Source organism: Aethalodelphis obliquidens, unplaced genomic scaffold (assembly GCF_003676395.1).
Source record: "Aethalodelphis obliquidens isolate GAN/ISIS:26980383/991018 unplaced genomic scaffold, ASM367639v1 scaffold14, whole genome shotgun sequence".
Classification (NCBI taxonomy): Eukaryota; Metazoa; Chordata; class Mammalia; order Artiodactyla; family Delphinidae; genus Aethalodelphis; species Aethalodelphis obliquidens.
In genome coordinates this window covers 1679298-1697189 of record NW_020837958.1, presented here as the reverse complement: position 1 = coordinate 1697189, position 17892 = coordinate 1679298, and the positions used below count along the sequence as shown (strand labels likewise).

General features: G+C 47.9%; 1 protein-coding gene and 1 long non-coding RNA gene across 4 annotated transcripts in view; one reads left to right on the top strand and one right to left on the bottom strand.

The window, feature by feature from the left end:
• Window positions 1-341: 341 nt before the first annotated feature.
• Window positions 342-12169, top strand: SERPING1 (serpin family G member 1). Of its 3 annotated transcripts, XM_027114666.1 has the most exons (8): window positions 342-361; window positions 880-954; window positions 1744-2173; window positions 3638-3772; window positions 5621-5824; window positions 6021-6160; window positions 10044-10245; window positions 11659-11912. In XM_027114666.1, exons 2-8 carry the CDS (start codon window positions 904-906, stop codon window positions 11910-11912), a joined length of 1416 nt encoding a protein of 471 aa, XP_026970467.1. In that variant the 5' UTR covers window positions 342-361; window positions 880-903. The 3 variants fall into 3 exon arrangements, with proteins under 3 accessions (XP_026970467.1, XP_026970465.1, XP_026970466.1); XM_027114664.1 differs by lacking the exon at window positions 342-361 and having other exon boundaries at window positions 369-954; window positions 1729-2173; window positions 11659-12169; XM_027114665.1 differs by lacking the exon at window positions 342-361 and having other exon boundaries at window positions 369-954.
• The window catches only part of LOC113624712 (uncharacterized), a 27052-nt gene continuing 12864 nt past the window's right edge, over window positions 3705-17892 (bottom strand). The window contains exon 3 of the long non-coding RNA XR_003434440.1: window positions 3705-3839. This is a non-coding gene — a long non-coding RNA (uncharacterized LOC113624712). The remainder of the gene's footprint in view (window positions 3840-17892) is intronic.

Sequence of the window (17892 nt, the reverse complement as noted above, 5' to 3'; positions counted from 1 at the left end):
TTGTGAACTGTGGAGAACATGTTGTGTCTGTGCTGTTTCTATCATGACCCATAAAGATGCAGGAGGAGGCTTGGTCGTGTACAGCTGAGAGCTGCACCCAAGCTTCCCCACCCCCGGCTCCCAAGGGGCTTTGGGCTAAATTCCCTGCCTGGCTTACGAATCAGTATCCGTCCCATCCTGATTTACGGGAAATCACAGCAGCGATCAATCAGCCTTAATTTGTAACTGGGCAGTGTCCTGGGCCAGCCAATAGCTAAGACCGAACACCCGCCCCCACGCCGCCCCCCCACCCGCCCCGACGCTGTGTGACTATCCACTTAGTCTGCCCTGAAGCTGCCCAGTGACCGGGAGTTTGGCGCAGGTTTGGTGCTGGGGAGAAGGGTGTTGGGAGAAGGAGGTCTCCTCATCCTCATCTCCTTTTCCTCCACAGTGCCCCGCCCCCCCCTTTATCTCTGCAGTCTGTTTGCTTGCTTCCTCTTAAGACCCCTGCCTCCCCCTCCTTCCCCTCCATCTCCTCCCCCAGGGCTGTCGTGCCCAGCCCCCTCTGGACCTCCCCTCCTAGCAGGGCCCCTGGCCTCATTGTTTAGCTAAAGCAGGACCCTCTGGATGGAACAGATGGACGGAGACCCGGGCCTGGGGGGAAAGGAAAGGCCAGCCGGTGCCGGGAAAGGGAAGCGGTTTGGGGAAAACAAAACAGGGGGAGGAGCCAGGGAGAAGGTGGCCCCGGCACGGAGGAGGGAGGGGCGGGATTCGCAGAGAGGGGTTAGGGCCGCGAATGGAATGGGGGCGGGCCCCGGGGTGGGGCGGCGCGGGGCGGGGTGGAGGCCCCCTAGGCCCGAGGCTCGGATCTGGCACCGACGACGGTGGCTGGCTCTGCAGGTCTGGGCTGACGTCGCCGCCCAGATGGCCTCCAGGCTGACCCCGCTGACCCTCCTGCTGCTGCTGCTGGCTGGGGTGAGTGACCCCTTCGTGAGGTGGGGGAGGGGAGGGGGGGTGCTGAGGATTAACCCTTCAGGCTCCGGAGAATGAGGAGAGCTCCTCTTGGGCTCAGCAAGTGTGATCCTAGCGCCGGAGTTCGTACCGAGCATGGGAAGAGCGGGGATTCAGACCCACGCAGCGTCTAATCCTGACTCGCTACGGTACCAGCTGCGCTGGCCTTGAGCCAGTCACTTCTCCGAGGCTACCTGTCCTGATTTACGAAGTGGAGAATAAAGCAGAAGGATCAAAGAGGGGAAGGAGATGGGCAGCATGTTGCGATATTAAAAGCAAGGGGTTGTTGAGGAAAACTGAGCTGCGGAATGGAGGTTGGGCTGCCGAGACCTAGGCTCTCCGCCGTGGTCTGGGAGGTCAGGGATAGGGGATGAGCCCAGGACAAAGGTGGGTGCCTAACTTTGGCGTGTGCACTCAGTGTATGTGTGTGAAGTTGACACTGGAAGTGCCCTTTGAGATGTATCAGATGATGTGGTAGTGATCAAGGATCTGGAATCAGACCCAAGTTTGACTCCTAGTTTTTCCTTCCACTTCCCTTGAGACCCTGGGCTAGTTACTTAATTTGTCTCGGCATCAGTTTCCTTTGCCAGTGAAATGGGATAATACACGCTTTCTCTGAAGGAATTACTGGTGGTGGCTCCAGGGCAGGCCCCTCTGCCACCAGGCTTTCCCAGGAATAATTCTCTTCCTGCTTTGAGTGTTTGAAGGGGACTGTGCCTCATAATAAAAGAAAGAAAGTCTCTTGAACCACAGGATAGAGCCTCCTCAAATCTGATTGGTATCAGCCCCGTGGATCCAGAGAGCTTACAAGGAGGGGAAAGTGAAGGAGATATCCCCAAAGGAGATATTCCCAACAATGTATCCATTAAAGACACCGAGGGCTCTTCCACGCTGCTGAAAACCAACTTGACCATCGAAACAGTCAATACCACCCAGCCCTTCAACCAGTCCACCACTCAGCCCATCCAACCAACAACCCAGGCCACTACTAAGTCCTTCTGCCCAGCGCCTGTCACCTCCTGCTCTGACTTGGAGAGTCATTCAGCAGAGGCCGTGCTGGGGGAGGCTTTGACAGATTTCTCCCTGAATCTCTACCACACTTTCTCAGTAATGAAGAAGGAGGAGACCAACATTGTCTTTTCCCCGTTCAGCATCGCCAGCCTCCTCACTCAAGTCCTGCTCGGTAAGAACCTGACTGAGTTCTCTCCAGGTTACGTGTTAGATGTTCGCATGAGGAGGGTACGTATCCAGATACATACACAGCTATCTATGCCTCTGGAAGGAAGCTGTAAAAATGGGCTACATTGGGGGTGAGGGAGGGGAATCTTTTTATTCTGGAACTTTCATTTATTCTTTCATTTAACAATGATGTAATAGGCACTATTGCTTATAAAATCCTATGGACTGTACAAGAACATATTAAATAAGGTCTGAGCCACCAATCATGGTTCCAGGTAAGGCCATAAGGAAGATGAATGATAAGAGAGAGATGCAGAGTAGAATCATGATAATGCTGCTTCTTAGCTGTGTGACCTTGGGCAGATCAGTTAACTTCTCTGAGCCTGAGTCCTTCTGTGTAAAATGGAAATGGTTGTAGTGACCTAAAAAAAATTAAGCAGATAGCCCAGTGCCTGATGTGGTAGGAGGTCAAAAAATGTTAATTCGTCTGCTTTCCTGAGAGATCACAATCAAGTCCCCTGGGGTAATTACCCTAGGAATGGCACCAACAAAGTGCTACGGCAGTGGAAACAGCTGTCACTCCAAGGGGGAATTCCAGGAAGGCTACTAGAGACAATACAGTGAGCACATAAGAACCTTTCTTCTGTAGTCCCAGAATCCTAACATCCCTAGCCTGTACCCACTGGATGCCAGTAGCACCCCACCCCCCAGTTATGACAGCCAAAATGTCTCCACATGTGGCCAAATGTCCCCTGGGAGGCACATTTCAACTGATCGGTTTCAGTTAATTTTTTTATTGCCCAAAAGATATGGCTTGAATCTTTTCTCCATCCTCCAATTATTAACTCTGTGATCTTAAAATGAGTAGATTACTTACTCTCTTAAACCTCAGTTTTCTCATCTGTGTAACGGGGATAGGAACTGTCCTTACGTAAAAGGGTTATGGTGAAGATTCAATGAGATAATATGGGAGAAGCACTTATGATGCCTGGAATGAAGTAAGTGCTCGATACATTTTATCTATTACTGCACAGAAGATGTGTACAATAAGTATTCAATAATGAAAAACGGAAAGGGTATTGAACATGCATCCTCCTTTACGATTTCCTGACGTCTCTTCTTAACCATGATCTTGTGTCCCTGCCTATAAGGCGAACCTTTGTAAACCTGAACCAACTAAATAATAGGTCATGTGGAACAGGCAGCGATTGGACCAGGCTTTGGATGATGAGTGGTATTAAAGTTAGGTAGGAAAACGGAGGAAGAAAGTATTCAGAGCCCTAGAAAATCCTGTGATTATTCATAATTCCCCCACCCTTCTCTTTCTGACATGTATTATCTTCCCAAACACTTCTGGCTCTGATGGTATGGGATTCCCCCCATTGCAGCCTGGTCCCTCAACCCTGGTCCCCAGTGGTGGTTTTCCACTCCTCCTGCAGTTGCCCCTTGTCTCTGCTGTTTGTTGTAGGGGCTAGAGGAGAAACCAAGGAAAGCCTGGAGCGACTCCTCTCCTACCCCGAAGACTTTACCTGTGTCCACCAGGCCCTGAAGGCCTCCAGGTCCAAAGGCTTTACCACAGTCTCTCAAATCTTCCACAGCCCAGGTGAGTTCCCCGGGGAAGGATGGCAGGTGCTGAGCTGGGTCCTCAGGATTTTGATGGAGACCCAGCACTGGGGAAAGAGAGGACAGAGGGAATGTTAGAACTAGAACAGGGGGACGGAATGCAGAGCAGGTTGGGGCCTCAGAAATATCAGGTGTCTCCTGGGAGCTGGATAGGTCCCCTGGTGAGACCTTGGACAAGTCATCTGCATTCATCAACTCCATCTAAAGTAAGAATAGCTTTCTGCCGCGATGAAGAGTGGCCCCGCTTGCCACAACTAGAGAAAGCCCTCGCACAGAAACGAAGACCCAACACAGCAAAAATAAATAAATAAATAAATAAACTCCTACCCCCAACATCTTCTTTTAAAAAAAAAAAAAAGAATAGCCTTCTGCATTCAGTAATAGAGAGGGCTGGAGAGCTTTAGACATAAAATAGACAAAAAATGCATGTCAATCTGGTGGTCCAGTGGTTAAGACTCTCGTCTTTCACTGCTGTGGTCACGGGTTCAATCCCTGGTTGGGGAACTAAGATCCTGCAAGCTGCAAAGCCGAAAAGAAAAGTTTGTTAATCTGGGTCAGGGGGTCTTGGGACTCCTATTCTTTGTACTTTCGTGTTATGTGACTTTGTTGTCATTTATGTATATTACATTATTAGGTAGGTAATCAGAGCAATAAGCTTCCAAAATGACCTAATGCAGTTCTTTCAAATTTTGCTCCCCAGAGCCCTAGGGTTCTGCAGAGCTGCTGCAGAAGTCCTGGTGGGAGTAAGGAGTTAGGGAGGCTGAGTGGGAAGTGAGGTGTCACTTCCTGTGAGAGGGAGATGAAGCCAGGTGGGCTTTGAACTCCCACCAGCCTCAACCAGAGCCCTTTTGTATTGTGGGCTTCAGACATGACTATATTTGAAACCTCAGTTCTGCTGAGCTTAAAAATTACAAATTTAGTGTGATTTTCCTCTTTGAATAAGGAAAAAAAATTCCCTGTCTTTTATTTTTTTTTACTATAAAAGCAATGCTCATTCATTGTAGAAAACTGAGAAAATATTGGAATTCCCTGGTGGTCCAGTGGTTAGGACTCTGTGCTTCCACTGCAGGGGGCATGGGTTCGATCCCTGGTCGGGGAACTAAGATCCCGCATGCCGCTCGGCGTGGCCAAAAAAAAAAAAAATACAACAAACAGAAAAATAACCTGAGAACATATAGGAAAGAAAAAAGAAAGAAAACTCACCTATCACACCATTATCTAAAAAAAAAACCCAAAACCCTCTTTTTAGAGATGGGAAAAATATGGCTTAGAGGGATTCAAGAAATGTTGCATTTACTTATTTGCTATAAATCAGATGTATCCTCTGTCTTGCTAGGTTGGTGGAAAATACAGCTGCATTCAATATTATCTATTTAGTCCAGGAAAAATTTCTCTTTCAAACACTTTTTTTCTTTAGTGGACCTGGGCTTTGGAGAGCAAAACCCAGGAAGTCTTGTCACACACCTTCCAGTGAGGCTGAAAAGCAGAGTCTGTTCCCTGTTGAATTAAGGGAAGAAAAGAGGGAAAATACAGGCAAATGGAAGTTAAGATCTCAAAGAGTTACCTTGCCAAGCCGTGGTCCCATGGCAGATAGAGGCAGTGAAAGCCTGGGATGAGTTCTTCGGCTCTTAGCTCAGGATTTGCCTTCTCTGGGTCTCACTGAGCCCATCAGTAAGAGAACTGGGCTGGACCCCTGCTCCGACATAGTATGTCCTTTGGAGCAGAAAGAGTGATGTGCAACAAGCCCCCTCTCCAAGCCTGCTCTTGAAAGGGGAGAGAGTGTTCCGGGATCTCATGCCTCCCTCTCTCAACCTGCTTCCGGGGCCAGACCTGGCTATAAGGGACACCTTTGCGAATGCCTCTCGGAGCCTGTATGGCAACAGCCCCAAAGCCCTGGCAAATGACAGTAAAGTCAACTTGGAGTTCATCAACGCCTGGGTGGCCAAGAAGACCAACCACAAGATCAGGCAACTGCTAGACAGCCTGCCCGATGACTTCCGCCTGGTCCTTCTCAACGCTATCTACCTGAGTGGTAAGGGGGCCCTGGACCAGGGTGTCTTCCCGTCCTGAGTTCCACCTTCTCCTCCTGGCTTAAAACCCACTCAACCCCAAGTTCCACGACTGGATCCCATGGTACCTGTCCCACCCCTTGCTAACAGAACCTTTAACTCCGCTTCATCCTCTCCCCACCTGCATTAGAGTAACCCTTCCCCCACTCTTCCCTCTAGCCAAGTGGAAGACAACATTTAACCACAGCAGAACAAATATGAAGGGCTTTTACAGCAGATCCTCTGTGATAAAAGTGCCCATGATGAACAGCAAGAAGTACCCTGTGGCCCATTTCACAGACCCGACTTTGAAGGCCAAGGTAAGTTCCTGGCCCTTCGCACTCCTGTTTCAGAGCCTCTTGCGTATCCTGACTTTCCGGCTGTGGCTCCACCGGTGTGGGGCATAGCCTTACCCTTAATCATCATTTCAACTGCTTCTGACTCTATTTCCACCCTATCTTTTCTCCTTCTCCCCCTCTCCAGCCTTGGCCGAGGCAGGCATTATATATTTGAGGTTGGAAAGCAGGATTCTAAAATTTCTTCATGCATCTCTGCTGCATTGAATGACAGAAAGTGAGTCCTGTTCCTATTCTGTGCCTCTGTTTCTCTTTCCAGTCTACCCACCAGTAGGCCCTGCTGGCTTAGTAAGTCCTCTGTGTGTGTACGTGTGTACGGCATGCATCTGTATGTGTACACATGTCTAGGTATATCCATGCATTCATGTATGTGGTAAGTGCATGTGTTTAAATGGCTTAAGTTCCTTAGCAGAAATTGAACAGTATGATTTCATGGATGAGGCGGGAGGGAAGAGAGAACATGGAGCCCAGAAGATTCTAGTTAGTAAACTGTCTCAGGCCCGATGACCAGATATTTCTGCCTTGTTAGGACAGCAAGACACAGAACTATGAGACAGCAAACAATGGGAGATACCCAGTGGCTTGGTACCAGTCTGAGAAATAGCGGATCTGTTCTGGAACATGCCAGACTTGTTTCCACCTCGGGAGCTTTCCCTGGCTTCTCCCTCTGCCTGGACGCTCTTCACTCAGCTTTTCACATAACTTGTTCCTTCTGCTCATCTGGCATCAGCTAAAAGGCCACCTTTGTGGAGACGCCTTCCCCCTCCTTAAAGTACCTCTTCCTCACCCTGTAACATCATCCTGTTTTTGTTTTTTTTAAAAAAATTTTTTTTGTGGTACGCGGGCCTCTCACTGCTGTGGCCTCTCCTGTTGTGGAGCACAGGCTCCAGACGCGCAGGCCCAGCGGCCATGGCTCACGGGCCCAGCCGCTCCGCGGCATGTGGGATCTTCCCGGACCGGGGCACGAACCCGTGTCCCCTGCATCGGCAGGTGGACCCTCAACCGCTGCGCCACCAGGGAAGCCCATCCTGTTTTATTATATCCATGGTACTTATCACTATCTGAATTATGTTGTTTACTTGCTTATTTGATTGCAGTATTATCTATCTCCCTGAGATAGTCTCTTTCCTTGGGATCAGAGACCTTACCTCTTTTTTTGCCTACTATATCTGAGGGCCTAGAACAATACCACATATAATAAGTGCTCATTATGTCTGCTGAATAAATGAATGAATTCAATGGAAGATGCGAAAGGGAGCAATTCCCTTAGTATGAATGGCTAGGAAGACGTCACAGAGGTGGGTACTTCTGACCACTCTTAACCATTCATGCACTTTTCTACCCTTCCATCCATCCGTCCCTATCCAATGGCTTTGAACATTCCCAGCTATTTAACAGAACCAGAATACATGCATAAGGCAGAGAAGAGTGAATATACACGGCCGGTTCAGGGCATCACTCTAACTCAGAGTATATAGGGGAGAATATCAATGTGAGAGTTTTTTTTAATTAATTTATTTATTTTTGCTGTGCTGGGTCTTCGTTTCTGTGCGAGGGCTTTCTCTAGTTGCGGCAAGCAGGGGCCACTCTTCATGGTGGTGCGCAGGCCTCTCACTATCGCAGCCTCTCTTGTTGTGGAGCACGGGCTCCAGACACGCAGGCTCAGTAGTTGTGGCTCATGGGCCTAGTTGCTCCGCGGCATGTTGGATCTTCCCGGACCAGGGCTTGAACCTGTGTCCCCTGCATTGGCAGGCAGATTCTCAACCACTGCGCCACCAGAGAAGCCCCAATGTGAGGGTTTTTTAATGGCAAAGAAGGAGTTTCATGCAAAAAAAAACCCACTCCTTACAGTTTCGTGGGTTTTAAACAAATACTTGATTTAATATATTCATGTTATAAATTCAAAATCAAAGTTTTACTTAAGCCTTTAAATTTTTAGCTGAATTTGCTACATTATTAATCATAATATTTATATAAAACACTAACTTTCATTTGTTCTTCAATTAAGCTATTTTGAACAGATTAAACTCCTTTAAACCATTTGTTTCATTTACAAATATGGTTAATTAATATTCCCCTAAGCATTTTGAGCTTATGTATATACTTTATAAATACTTCATACATTTGATATACTTGATTTTCTCTTTTAGCATGTCAGATACCTGACAGAACAGAATTACAGCCCTGCTTGGCCATATCTTGCTAGCACCTAAAGCCCACTTGTGAGTTGAAAATTCAATCTGAAGAGTAAATCAACTTTCAGTCAACATCTCAACATCATTCTCAAACCAAATGAAATTATCCCACACCTTTTTGTTCAAAAGCATAAAACTAGCATGTCTGATTCTCTTAAAAATTATAAACGCTATTTTAAATAACAAACACAGATTGCTCTGAACTTATCACCTGGTGTTAATACTACAGAGTTGGCTTATTTTGTTATTCCCATACTTCATTCTAAATTTTCCTGGGATTTAAAGAGTATTTACCCAATGAAGGGGGTTAGGTTTACCAACTCAGGTATGCTGAGGTTGTTGGCTTGAAAATTCAAGACCACAGTGTGGTAATTTTTTGGTCACAGAGGCAAGGTCTGTACACAGGACATGAAGGGTGTGTACTGCCAGATGAGTGTACCCTGTCTAGAGCCTCTGTCAACAGGTATCCCCATGTCCATGCTCTTCAGGTGATAAATCAGTGTACAACCTGCTTCTTGTGGACCATTTTTTCAATTCCAACAATAGATTGTTGTCAGTTAATTTCTTCATTGCCCAATTGAATTCTGCATTCTAGATGATTCTTGTCCATCTCTCAACCTCAACCATAATGCCATTTCAGTAATAATCTCTCATATCCTATTAGTTTCTCAGTCCTGGCACTATTGACATTTGGGGTTCGATGATTCTTCATCATAAGATGCTGTCCCTGGCATTGTAGGATTTAGCAGCATCCCTGGCTCCTACCCACTAGATGCCAGTAGCACTGTGAGCTCCTGTTTCTGCCAGCTCCAAACATTGCCAGATGTCCACTGGGGGCAAATTTGCCCTGAGCTGAGAACAGCCCTGTATTGGACTTGTGGGTCCTGCATTTCTCTCATGCTTCTATCTGGCCGTCAGCTGTAAGTCCTTCTAGTGAAACTAACTGAAAAGGTAGGCTAGGATCAGCTGGTACCCAATCTTGAATGCCAGACCGAGAGTTTATACTTAATCTCGTAGGCAGTGAAAAGCCATCAAAAGTCTTTGAAAGGATGAACCTGATGACTGTGGTGGTACATTATATACTTCATGCACAACATACTTGAAAGGAGCTGGGCTCAGAGAGATCAAATCGCTTGCCTGTAGTGCATAGTCACTCAGCATTAGAGTCAGGATGTGATCCTCAGCCTGTGTGATCAAAACTCGTGCTCGGACTTCCCTGGTGGCGCAGTGGTTGAGAGTCCGCCTGCCGATGCAGGGGACACGGGTTCGTACCCCGGTCCGGGAAGATCCCACATGGCGCGGCACGGCTGGGCCCGTGAGCCATGGCCGCTGAGCCTGTGCGTCCGGAGTCTGTGCTCCGCAACGGGAGAGGCCACAACAGTGAGAGGCCCGCGTACCGCAAAAAAAAAAAAAAAAAAAAAAACCTCGTGCTCATTCCTCTGCCTCTCACCAGCACAGGGTTAGACCAGCACTGTTCACCCAGCTGGCATCCTCATCTCATGGCAAAGCCTGGGAGCCTAGTTATGGCCGCTGCTTGTTGAAATAGTACAGACTGTAGCAGCGGACTGAAGACCAGCCTCGGGGCACAGAGGGTAGGAGCCAGGAGAGAGCTGGGGTAGGAAGACTGACAATGTGCTTGTCTTACTCTCCAGGTGGGCCGTCTGCAGCTGTCCCACAACCTGAGCTTTGTGATCCTGGTGCCCCAGACCTTGAAACACCGTCTTGAAGACATGGAGCAGGCTCTCAGCCCCCCTGTCTTCAAGGCCATCATGAGGAAGCTGGAGTCGGCCAAGTTCCATCCTACTCACCTGATGATGCCTCGCATCAAAGTAAAGAGCAACCAGGACCTGCTGGGTGAGCCCTGGCAGGACTGATCCTAGGCCATCAGAGGAGAAGAGGTTGTGATGGTGGGCTGGGGGTGGAGGAATTCCGTGAACCCTCTCATCCGTAATCTCAGGTTGCCCCTCAATCCTCTGATTATCCCGCTGAATCGTGGAGGAAGCTGAGACTCAGAAAGTTTGCATGACTTACGCAAGGTCTCTTAAGCTGGTTAGAAGTGAGCCGGAGCCCCAGTATAGGTCTACAGCCGTCCCACCTGTTTCCATTGCGGTCCCTTGTGACATAGACCCTGGGAACAGGTCACCGAGGTGGGAGTGGATGCTCCTCCCTCAGAGACGTGTCATAAAACTCAACCACCCCACAGTATATGCAAGAAGCTCTCTACTAAAAGGGTCTGGAGGCTTCTGAGCTTAGGGGAGTCAACAGATACTCTGTTTCCTAACCTTAGACCTCACTTCCTGATCTTTGATGTCATGTCCAAATATATCACTTCATTTTCTGTTATAGAACTTGACTTCCTAATAGATGACCTTGTTTCCTAGTATATGACATCACACCCTTGTATGTGACCTCATTTGAGAACATATGTCCTCTTTCCAATACATTACCTCACTTCCAAGGGCCTTGTTGATAAGGAAGCAATGGCATCACTTTTCAGGGTTTTGGGGGTCGGGGGCAAGGCTTCTCACCACTTGAGAGAAAGTGGTGGTTGGAGTGAAGACGGGCCCACTGTTAGAGGATCCCATGAACTGGACCGGAAGGCACATTATAATGCGATTATAATTTGATAAACAAGGAGGAGGAGGAGAAAGAGGGAATTGGAACTTGGGACAAACCCAGAAAATTCAGGACAAACGTCTCCAACAGCTGAGGGTTTTGTGCTGGTTTTTTTTTTTAATTGCAGTATTTTTAAAAATATTTTAAATTATTATTTTTTAATTTAACTTTTAAAATTTTTATACAATTTTATGTTTTATTTTTTGGCTGCATTGCGTCTTCGTTGCTGCACGCGGGCTTTCTTTGGTTGCAGCGAGTGCGGGGCTACTCTTCATTGCGGCGTGCGGGCTTCTCATTGCAGTGACTCCTCTTGTTGCGGAGCACGGGCTGTGGACGCGTGGACTCAGTAGTTGCAGCACGTGGGCCCTAGAGTGCGCAGGCGTCAGTAGTTGTGGCGTGTGGTCTCAGTAGTTGTGGCGCACGGGCTTAGTTGCTCTGCAGCATGTGGGGTCTTCCCAGACCAGGGCTCGAGCCCACGTCCCCTGCATTGGCAGGTGGATTCTTAACCACTGCGCCACCAAGGAAGTCCCTTTTGTACAATTTTTAAAGGTTACTTTCCATTTACAGTTACTACGAAACATTGGCTGTATTCCCCGTGTTGTACCATCGTGCTGGTCTTTGACTTACCGTTTTTCTCTGGTTATGCCCTAGAATTCTTTGACTTTACCTACAACCTCAACCTGTGCGGGCTGACAGAGGACCCGGACCTGCAGCTTTCTGCGATGCAGCATCAGTCCATGCTGGAGCTGACGGAGAGCGGGGTGGAGGCGGCTGCGGCCTCCGCTATCTCTGTGGCCCGCAGTTTGCTGGTCTTTGAAGTGCAGCAGCCCTTCCTCTTTGTGCTCTGGGACCAGCAGCACAAGTTCCCGGTCTTCATGGGGCGGATATATGACCCCAGGACCTGAGACCTGCGGGAGGCCGACCAGGGCAAGCCCGACCCCTCTGGCCTCAGCTCTTCTAGTCGCAGCCCTGCTGCTGCCTGCCTGGACTTGTCCCCAGCTGTCCCCCATCTCAGGTCTGCCCTCCACCTGAAGGGCTCCCGTGGGGTCTGGTGAGGGGACCTGCTTCTATCATCCCTTCCCTGTGACTCTCCAAAGCACTTTTTGCAGCTTTCTCTGGTACAAATACAGCAGACCCTACAAATAAAACCTGGCAGACATGACTTCCTCTCTCATCTGCCTTTCAACTTTAGAGGACTAGGGCTTCCGAGGCCCCTATATCGGCTAGCTATTGCTGTAACAAGTCACTCCAAACTTACTGGCTTAAAATAGCAAGTATTTATTATTTCACATAAGTCTGGGGGTTAGGGCTGAGTGGTCTTGCTGATCTGGGATGGACCTGGCTGACCTTCCCTGGGCTCGCTCATACATCTGTAATAGTTGGTGGGTTGGTTGGGGATGACCGATCTACGATGGCCTCAGCTGGAACACCTTGGCTGTCCTCTGCATGTCTCCGGCATGCTTCCAGCAGTGCTAGCCTGCAGTGGCAGAGTTCCAAGTGAGGAGTCAAAGGTAGGCAGTCTTTTTCACACCCCGCACCTCTGCTTACATCACGTTTACCATTGTCCCATCAGCCAAAGCAAGTCACATGGCCAGACCCAGAGTTAGAGTGGAAAGGCTCTACAAAGTGGCAGGGCAGAGTCATTAAGTGGGGGCTTTTCATGCAATCCATTTAGCACAGCCCCTATCTCGCTTATTTGTTTGCAACAACGGTGACAACAGTAATAACAGTAGCTAACATTGTTGGAAACTTACACAGGCTATCTGCTAAGAGCTTTGCAGACATTTAATCCTCACAACAACTTCATATGGTCAACTCTAAACTCGGAAAGGCTGTCTTGCTCAAAGTCCTGCAGTTAGATGGCAGAACTGGGATTTGAAAGCACAGCCTTATGACTCTGAAGTCTAAGCTCAAACCCACTCTCTTCTATGTCTCTGCCTTTCTATCTTCAAGTCCTGCCTTTTCTTCATATTTTATTTGCTCAACCAACTGATTGAGTACCTAGCATGTGTCTGGCACTACACTAAGCACAGAGGATATAAAGATGACTTAAACCTAATGTCTGCCTTTAAAACCTATCGCTTGGGACTTCCTTGGTGGTCCAGTGGGTAAGACTCCACCCTCCCAATGCAGGGGGCCCAGGTTCGATCCCTGGTCGGGGAACTACATCCCACATGCATGCCACAACCAAGAGCCCACATGCTGCAACTAAGAGCCCGCCAGCTGCAACTAAAGAGCCCACATGCTGCAACGAAGATCCCATGTGCTGCAACTAAGACCTGACACAGGCAAAATAAATAAATTTTAAAAAATACAAACAAAACCTATAGCTTGATGGGGGAGACAGATAGGAAGATTGATTTTTAACACAGAGCACTTTTTTTAGATATTAAATATCTCTGAAGATATTTCTTAATAAGTTTTCCTGGGGGACTTCCCTGGTGGTCCAGTGGTTAAGACCCCACACTTCCACTGCAGGGGACGCAGGTTTGATCCCTGGTCAGGGAACTAAGATCCCACATGCCACACATTGTGGCCAAAAAAAAAGAAAGGTTTTCCTCATTTCCAGCTTCTACTCTGAGACTCTGAAGCTCCAGCGCTTAGCCCTTCTATTTCCCTGTTTGCCATCTTCTTCCTTCTCATCCTGTCTTTTTGTCTCAATCTCCTGTCTCTATTCCTTTCTTTGCCTCCATTTCTCCCCCACCGCCCCGGCCACTATGTCTCTCTCCTCTCCCATCCTTCCTCTCTCCTTGTTACAATGTTGTCAACCCAAACATGCTCACTGATTTCTGGCTTTAGCCCTTCAGCTGCAGGTCTGGTCGTCCTTGCCCCCTGCCACTTACCCCCCGCTTGCCCCTCACCTCCCAGCTCTCTCACACACTCAGACATTCAGGTTCCCAAGCACAAACAGCCCAGAGGTATGACTACTTTCCCAAGACAACACATGGGGATTCAGCCATCAGTCCACAGACATTTATCAGGTATCTGATTTAATTTTCTAATAGTGTCTCAATTTAGGTCAAAGTAGTCCTGCCTGAAATGTTTCTGTGGGGACAGTGTTTTCCTTAAGGCCATCAGAGCCATTAGGGTACATGCTTACATCACTGCAGCTCTCACCATAGGGACTTCTATAGAATCTGGCTTCTCTGTACCCCTCTCACATACCCTGGTGATAAGGAGAAGCAGGCATGGGAGGGCAGTGCAGTAACTGACCTAGCTGGATACTGCAGCCACACTTGCAGCTCTCTGCCCTTTGGGCTGGTTTCCTTCTCTATGGCCTGGGAGGGGTGCCAAGATCAGGGCTGAAGTGCAGGATCGGTGGTGACCCAAGCTTCCTTTTTTTTTTTTTTTTGCCACACCGCACAGCATGTGGGATCTTAGTTCCCCGACCAGGGATCGAACCCGTGCCCCTGCGTTGGAAGCGCAGAGACTTAACCACTGGACAGCCAGGGAGGTCAAGACCCAAGCTTCCTGTGTGCTCTTTCTAGATTATGCATGTTCTGGTTGAGGTCAGGGGTTTCTGAGAGGGGAAGAAAGAAGACATGGTGGGTGTTCATGGCTTATCCCCTGCCCTGTCGTTCATCTACTACTGCTTGCTTCCTGATCTTCAGACTGTGCTTCAGGACCCGGCTCCCCGTGTGGACTGTGGGCAAAACCTAAGAATGGCAGGTCCCCAGCCAGAGGCCTTCCCTGCAGCTCAGTCTCCCAGCCAAGGCTGAGAGCCAAATAAGAATCACCCACACTTGATTTGTAGTTTGGTGGACATGGGAGACCGCTCACATCAGGCTTCATTTGCAGAGTGATCTCTGTATGTCCTTCCCTTCTCAGTCAATTTCTCAGGCTGCTGGAGAGATGCCAAGTTCCCATCTGGGGGGCTGGACTTACACTGAGCCTTATGTGAGGAACTGTTGAAAGCAGTCACCTCTCAGATTCAGGAAGATTCCCCCCTCCTTGGGGGAGATCCTGATGTCATAAAGATGGTGCTCAGGGCCAACCCAAAATTTGACGGAGAATGTGATCCTGACCCATGGGCACAGAGCTTTACAAATTTTTTAACCCTCCTGACCATGCTGAGAGCCAGGTATTATTCCTGTTTGTGAGATAAGGAAGCGGCAACTCAGAAAGATTAACTATCCAGATATCACACATCTATAAATTGATCCCACATTGTCTGAATTCGAATGTACGAGGTGGCTTATTGGGCCAGGTGTATTTCCTTTCTACTCAAACTAGACTATACATCAGATTTGGGACTTCCCTGGTGGTGCAGTGGTTAAGAATCCGCCTGCCAACACAGGACACATGGGTTTGAGCCCTGGTCCTGGAAGATCCCACATGCCGCGGAGCAACTAAGCCCATGCACCACAACTACTAAGCCTGCGCTCTAGAGCCCATGAGCCACAACTACTAAGCCCGCATGCCACAACTACTGAAGCCCACGTGCCTAGAGCCCGTGCTCCCCAACAAGAGAAGCCACCACAATGAGAAACCCACGCACCGCAACAAAGAGTAGCCCCTGCTTGCTGTAACTAGAGAAAGCCCGCGTGCAGGAACGAAGACCCAATGCAGCCAAAAATAAATAAGTAAAATAAATAAATTGAAAAAAAAAAGAAAAACAAGAATCGCCTGCCAATGCACAAGACATGGGTTTGCTCCCCGATCCGGGAAGATCCCACATGCCATGGAGCAACTAAGCCCGTGCGCCACAACTACTGAAGCCCACGCACCCTAGAGCCTGCATGCCGCAACTACTGAGCCCGCGCCTAGAGCCCATGCTCTAGGCGCAACAAGAGAAGCCACAGCAATGAGAAGCCCACGCACTGCAACCAAGAGTAGCCCCCGCTCGCGACAACTAGAGAAAGCCCGCATGCAGCAACAAAGACCCAACGCAGCCAAAAATAAACAAAATTAAAAATGATAATAATAAATCAGATCTGTGTTTTTTATGCCCTGTACCATGTGCCCCACCACGCCTATCAAAGTGCCTTACATTAAAAAAAAAAAAAACCTATTAAGTGAATGAATGATTGAATGAATGCATCACCACATCCAGGTGGGGCAAAGAGGAGATCCCTTTACATCTGGAAAGAGTAGAAAGTCTGAGAGTGAAGGGGGTTTAAATGTTTTCTGTTCTGAGGCTTCTCTTGTAAGAGGGCACGTGTCCCTTTTAGGGGGTTCGTTTGTTGAAAACGATAAACATTTATTTAGCTCATGAGTCACTGAGTCTGTGAGGGCCTGGCAGGTTTAGGGTGGCCTTGATTATGTGTCTGCTGGACTCAGCTGGGGGGTTAGCTGGAAGGTCTGATGAGGTTTGGCTTTGGGTTTGTACAGGCTCTTCCATATGGCTGGGACCTTGGCTGAAATGAATCAGTTCACCAGCTCTGCTCCATTTGGTCTCTCATTTTCCAGGAGGCTAGTCTGGTCTTATTCAAATGGAGGTTGCAGGGGTCTAAGAAAGTGGGCAGAAACACACAAGGCCTCTTGAGTCTGAAGCTAGGAAGTAATATAACATCACTTCTGCCTCATTCTATGGACCAAAATAAATCATCAGGCCAGCTTAGATTCAAAGCGTCAGGGAAATGTGTCCACATTTTTTTTTTTTTTTTTGGCTGTACCGCACAGCTTGCAGGATTTTAGTTCCCTGACCAGGGATTGAACCCAGGCCTTCAGCAGTTAAAGCACAGAGTCCTAACCACTGGACCGCCAGGGAATTCCAGAAACGTGTCCACTCTTAAAAGTCATTTTGCAAAAGGCATGCATATAAGGAGGCATGAATAACTGTGGCCATTTTTCTAATCTACCATAGTGGTCTTATGCATATGTAGAGAAAGTCAGTAACTTTCCCCAACAGCTTGCTACTCTGAGATTTTCCTTAAAGAATCAAGACCTTTTTGTCTGTATCATTATAATATTAGAAACAACTTATTACATGGAATGTGATGTTGCTTGCGTGTAATTTTACCCTTCCTTTTCTGCTATCTCTGTGGCTGGCATACTTAACCCCCAGCTCCTCCACCCACAGGGGTCCCTTTTGAGGAAGACAGAGGGCCATACACTCATAAACACACACATCTAAGACGCCCACCTCCTCGTCCTGCCCTGCAGTCCTACTCTGGGATAGGCAAAGTTCCAGTGATCTGCTTCCCATCCCCAGTGACACAATGCTCTGCTGGTGGATTTAGTCGAGGGTGTTCAGAGAAAGAATCTTCGAGTGGGATTAGGGTTGCATTGCAGTTAGTCCTTGCTGCCACATGGTGTCACTGTTGAAACTTTGTCCCGTGTAGCCTCTTGGACACATAATCTGTTCCAGATTCTTAAACAGCTACTGCGGGGATTTAAACTTTGATTCCAGAGTTAACAATTTACACTCATTCAGCCACTGTTTTAAAAAGTTCAATACCTTTAGGTTCTACCTGGATTCCAGAAGACTTCCCGACCTGAGCCACATGCTGTGTCAGAATCCCCCTGGTCCCTAAAAACCCTTAGGGCTGGGATTAAGAATAACTGTAAAAACTACCTAATATGCATTACGCATTTACCAAACTGAGACATTTTCATGGCGTACATAATTTCATTTAAGAGGAGATCACACCTTACGAAAAAGATATGCTACCGAAGACGCTGGATAATTCAAGACTCATATAATTTGACACTATATTTCCCAGAAGAATAATTATAAAAGGTAGGGAAAGGAATCTTCAACTACTGTAGAATATGTTTGCCTTTGTGCTATTTTTTATTTACTGAACACTAAAAGTCTCACGTTTCACAGAGTAGGCGCTCCTAAACTAACTTCTTGGCATGTTATGACAGTTACTTGGGCTTTTTCATAATGTTTTATCATATCTAACTTCCATTACAAAGTTATTGATTTTGGAGAGCGTT

Excerpts from the sequence above, each read along its gene's own strand:
- SERPING1 (XM_027114664.1), top strand. The coding sequence starts at position 607 with ATGGAACAGATGGACGGAGACCCGGGCCTGGGGGGAAAGGAAAGGCCA. Across the intron at positions 5,825-6,020 it reads CAACGCTATCTACCTGAGTG|CCAAGTGGAAGACAACATTT; the intron begins GTAAGGGGGCCC and ends TCTTCCCTCTAG. Across the intron at positions 6,161-10,043 it reads ACCCGACTTTGAAGGCCAAG|GTGGGCCGTCTGCAGCTGTC; the intron begins GTAAGTTCCTGG and ends CTTACTCTCCAG.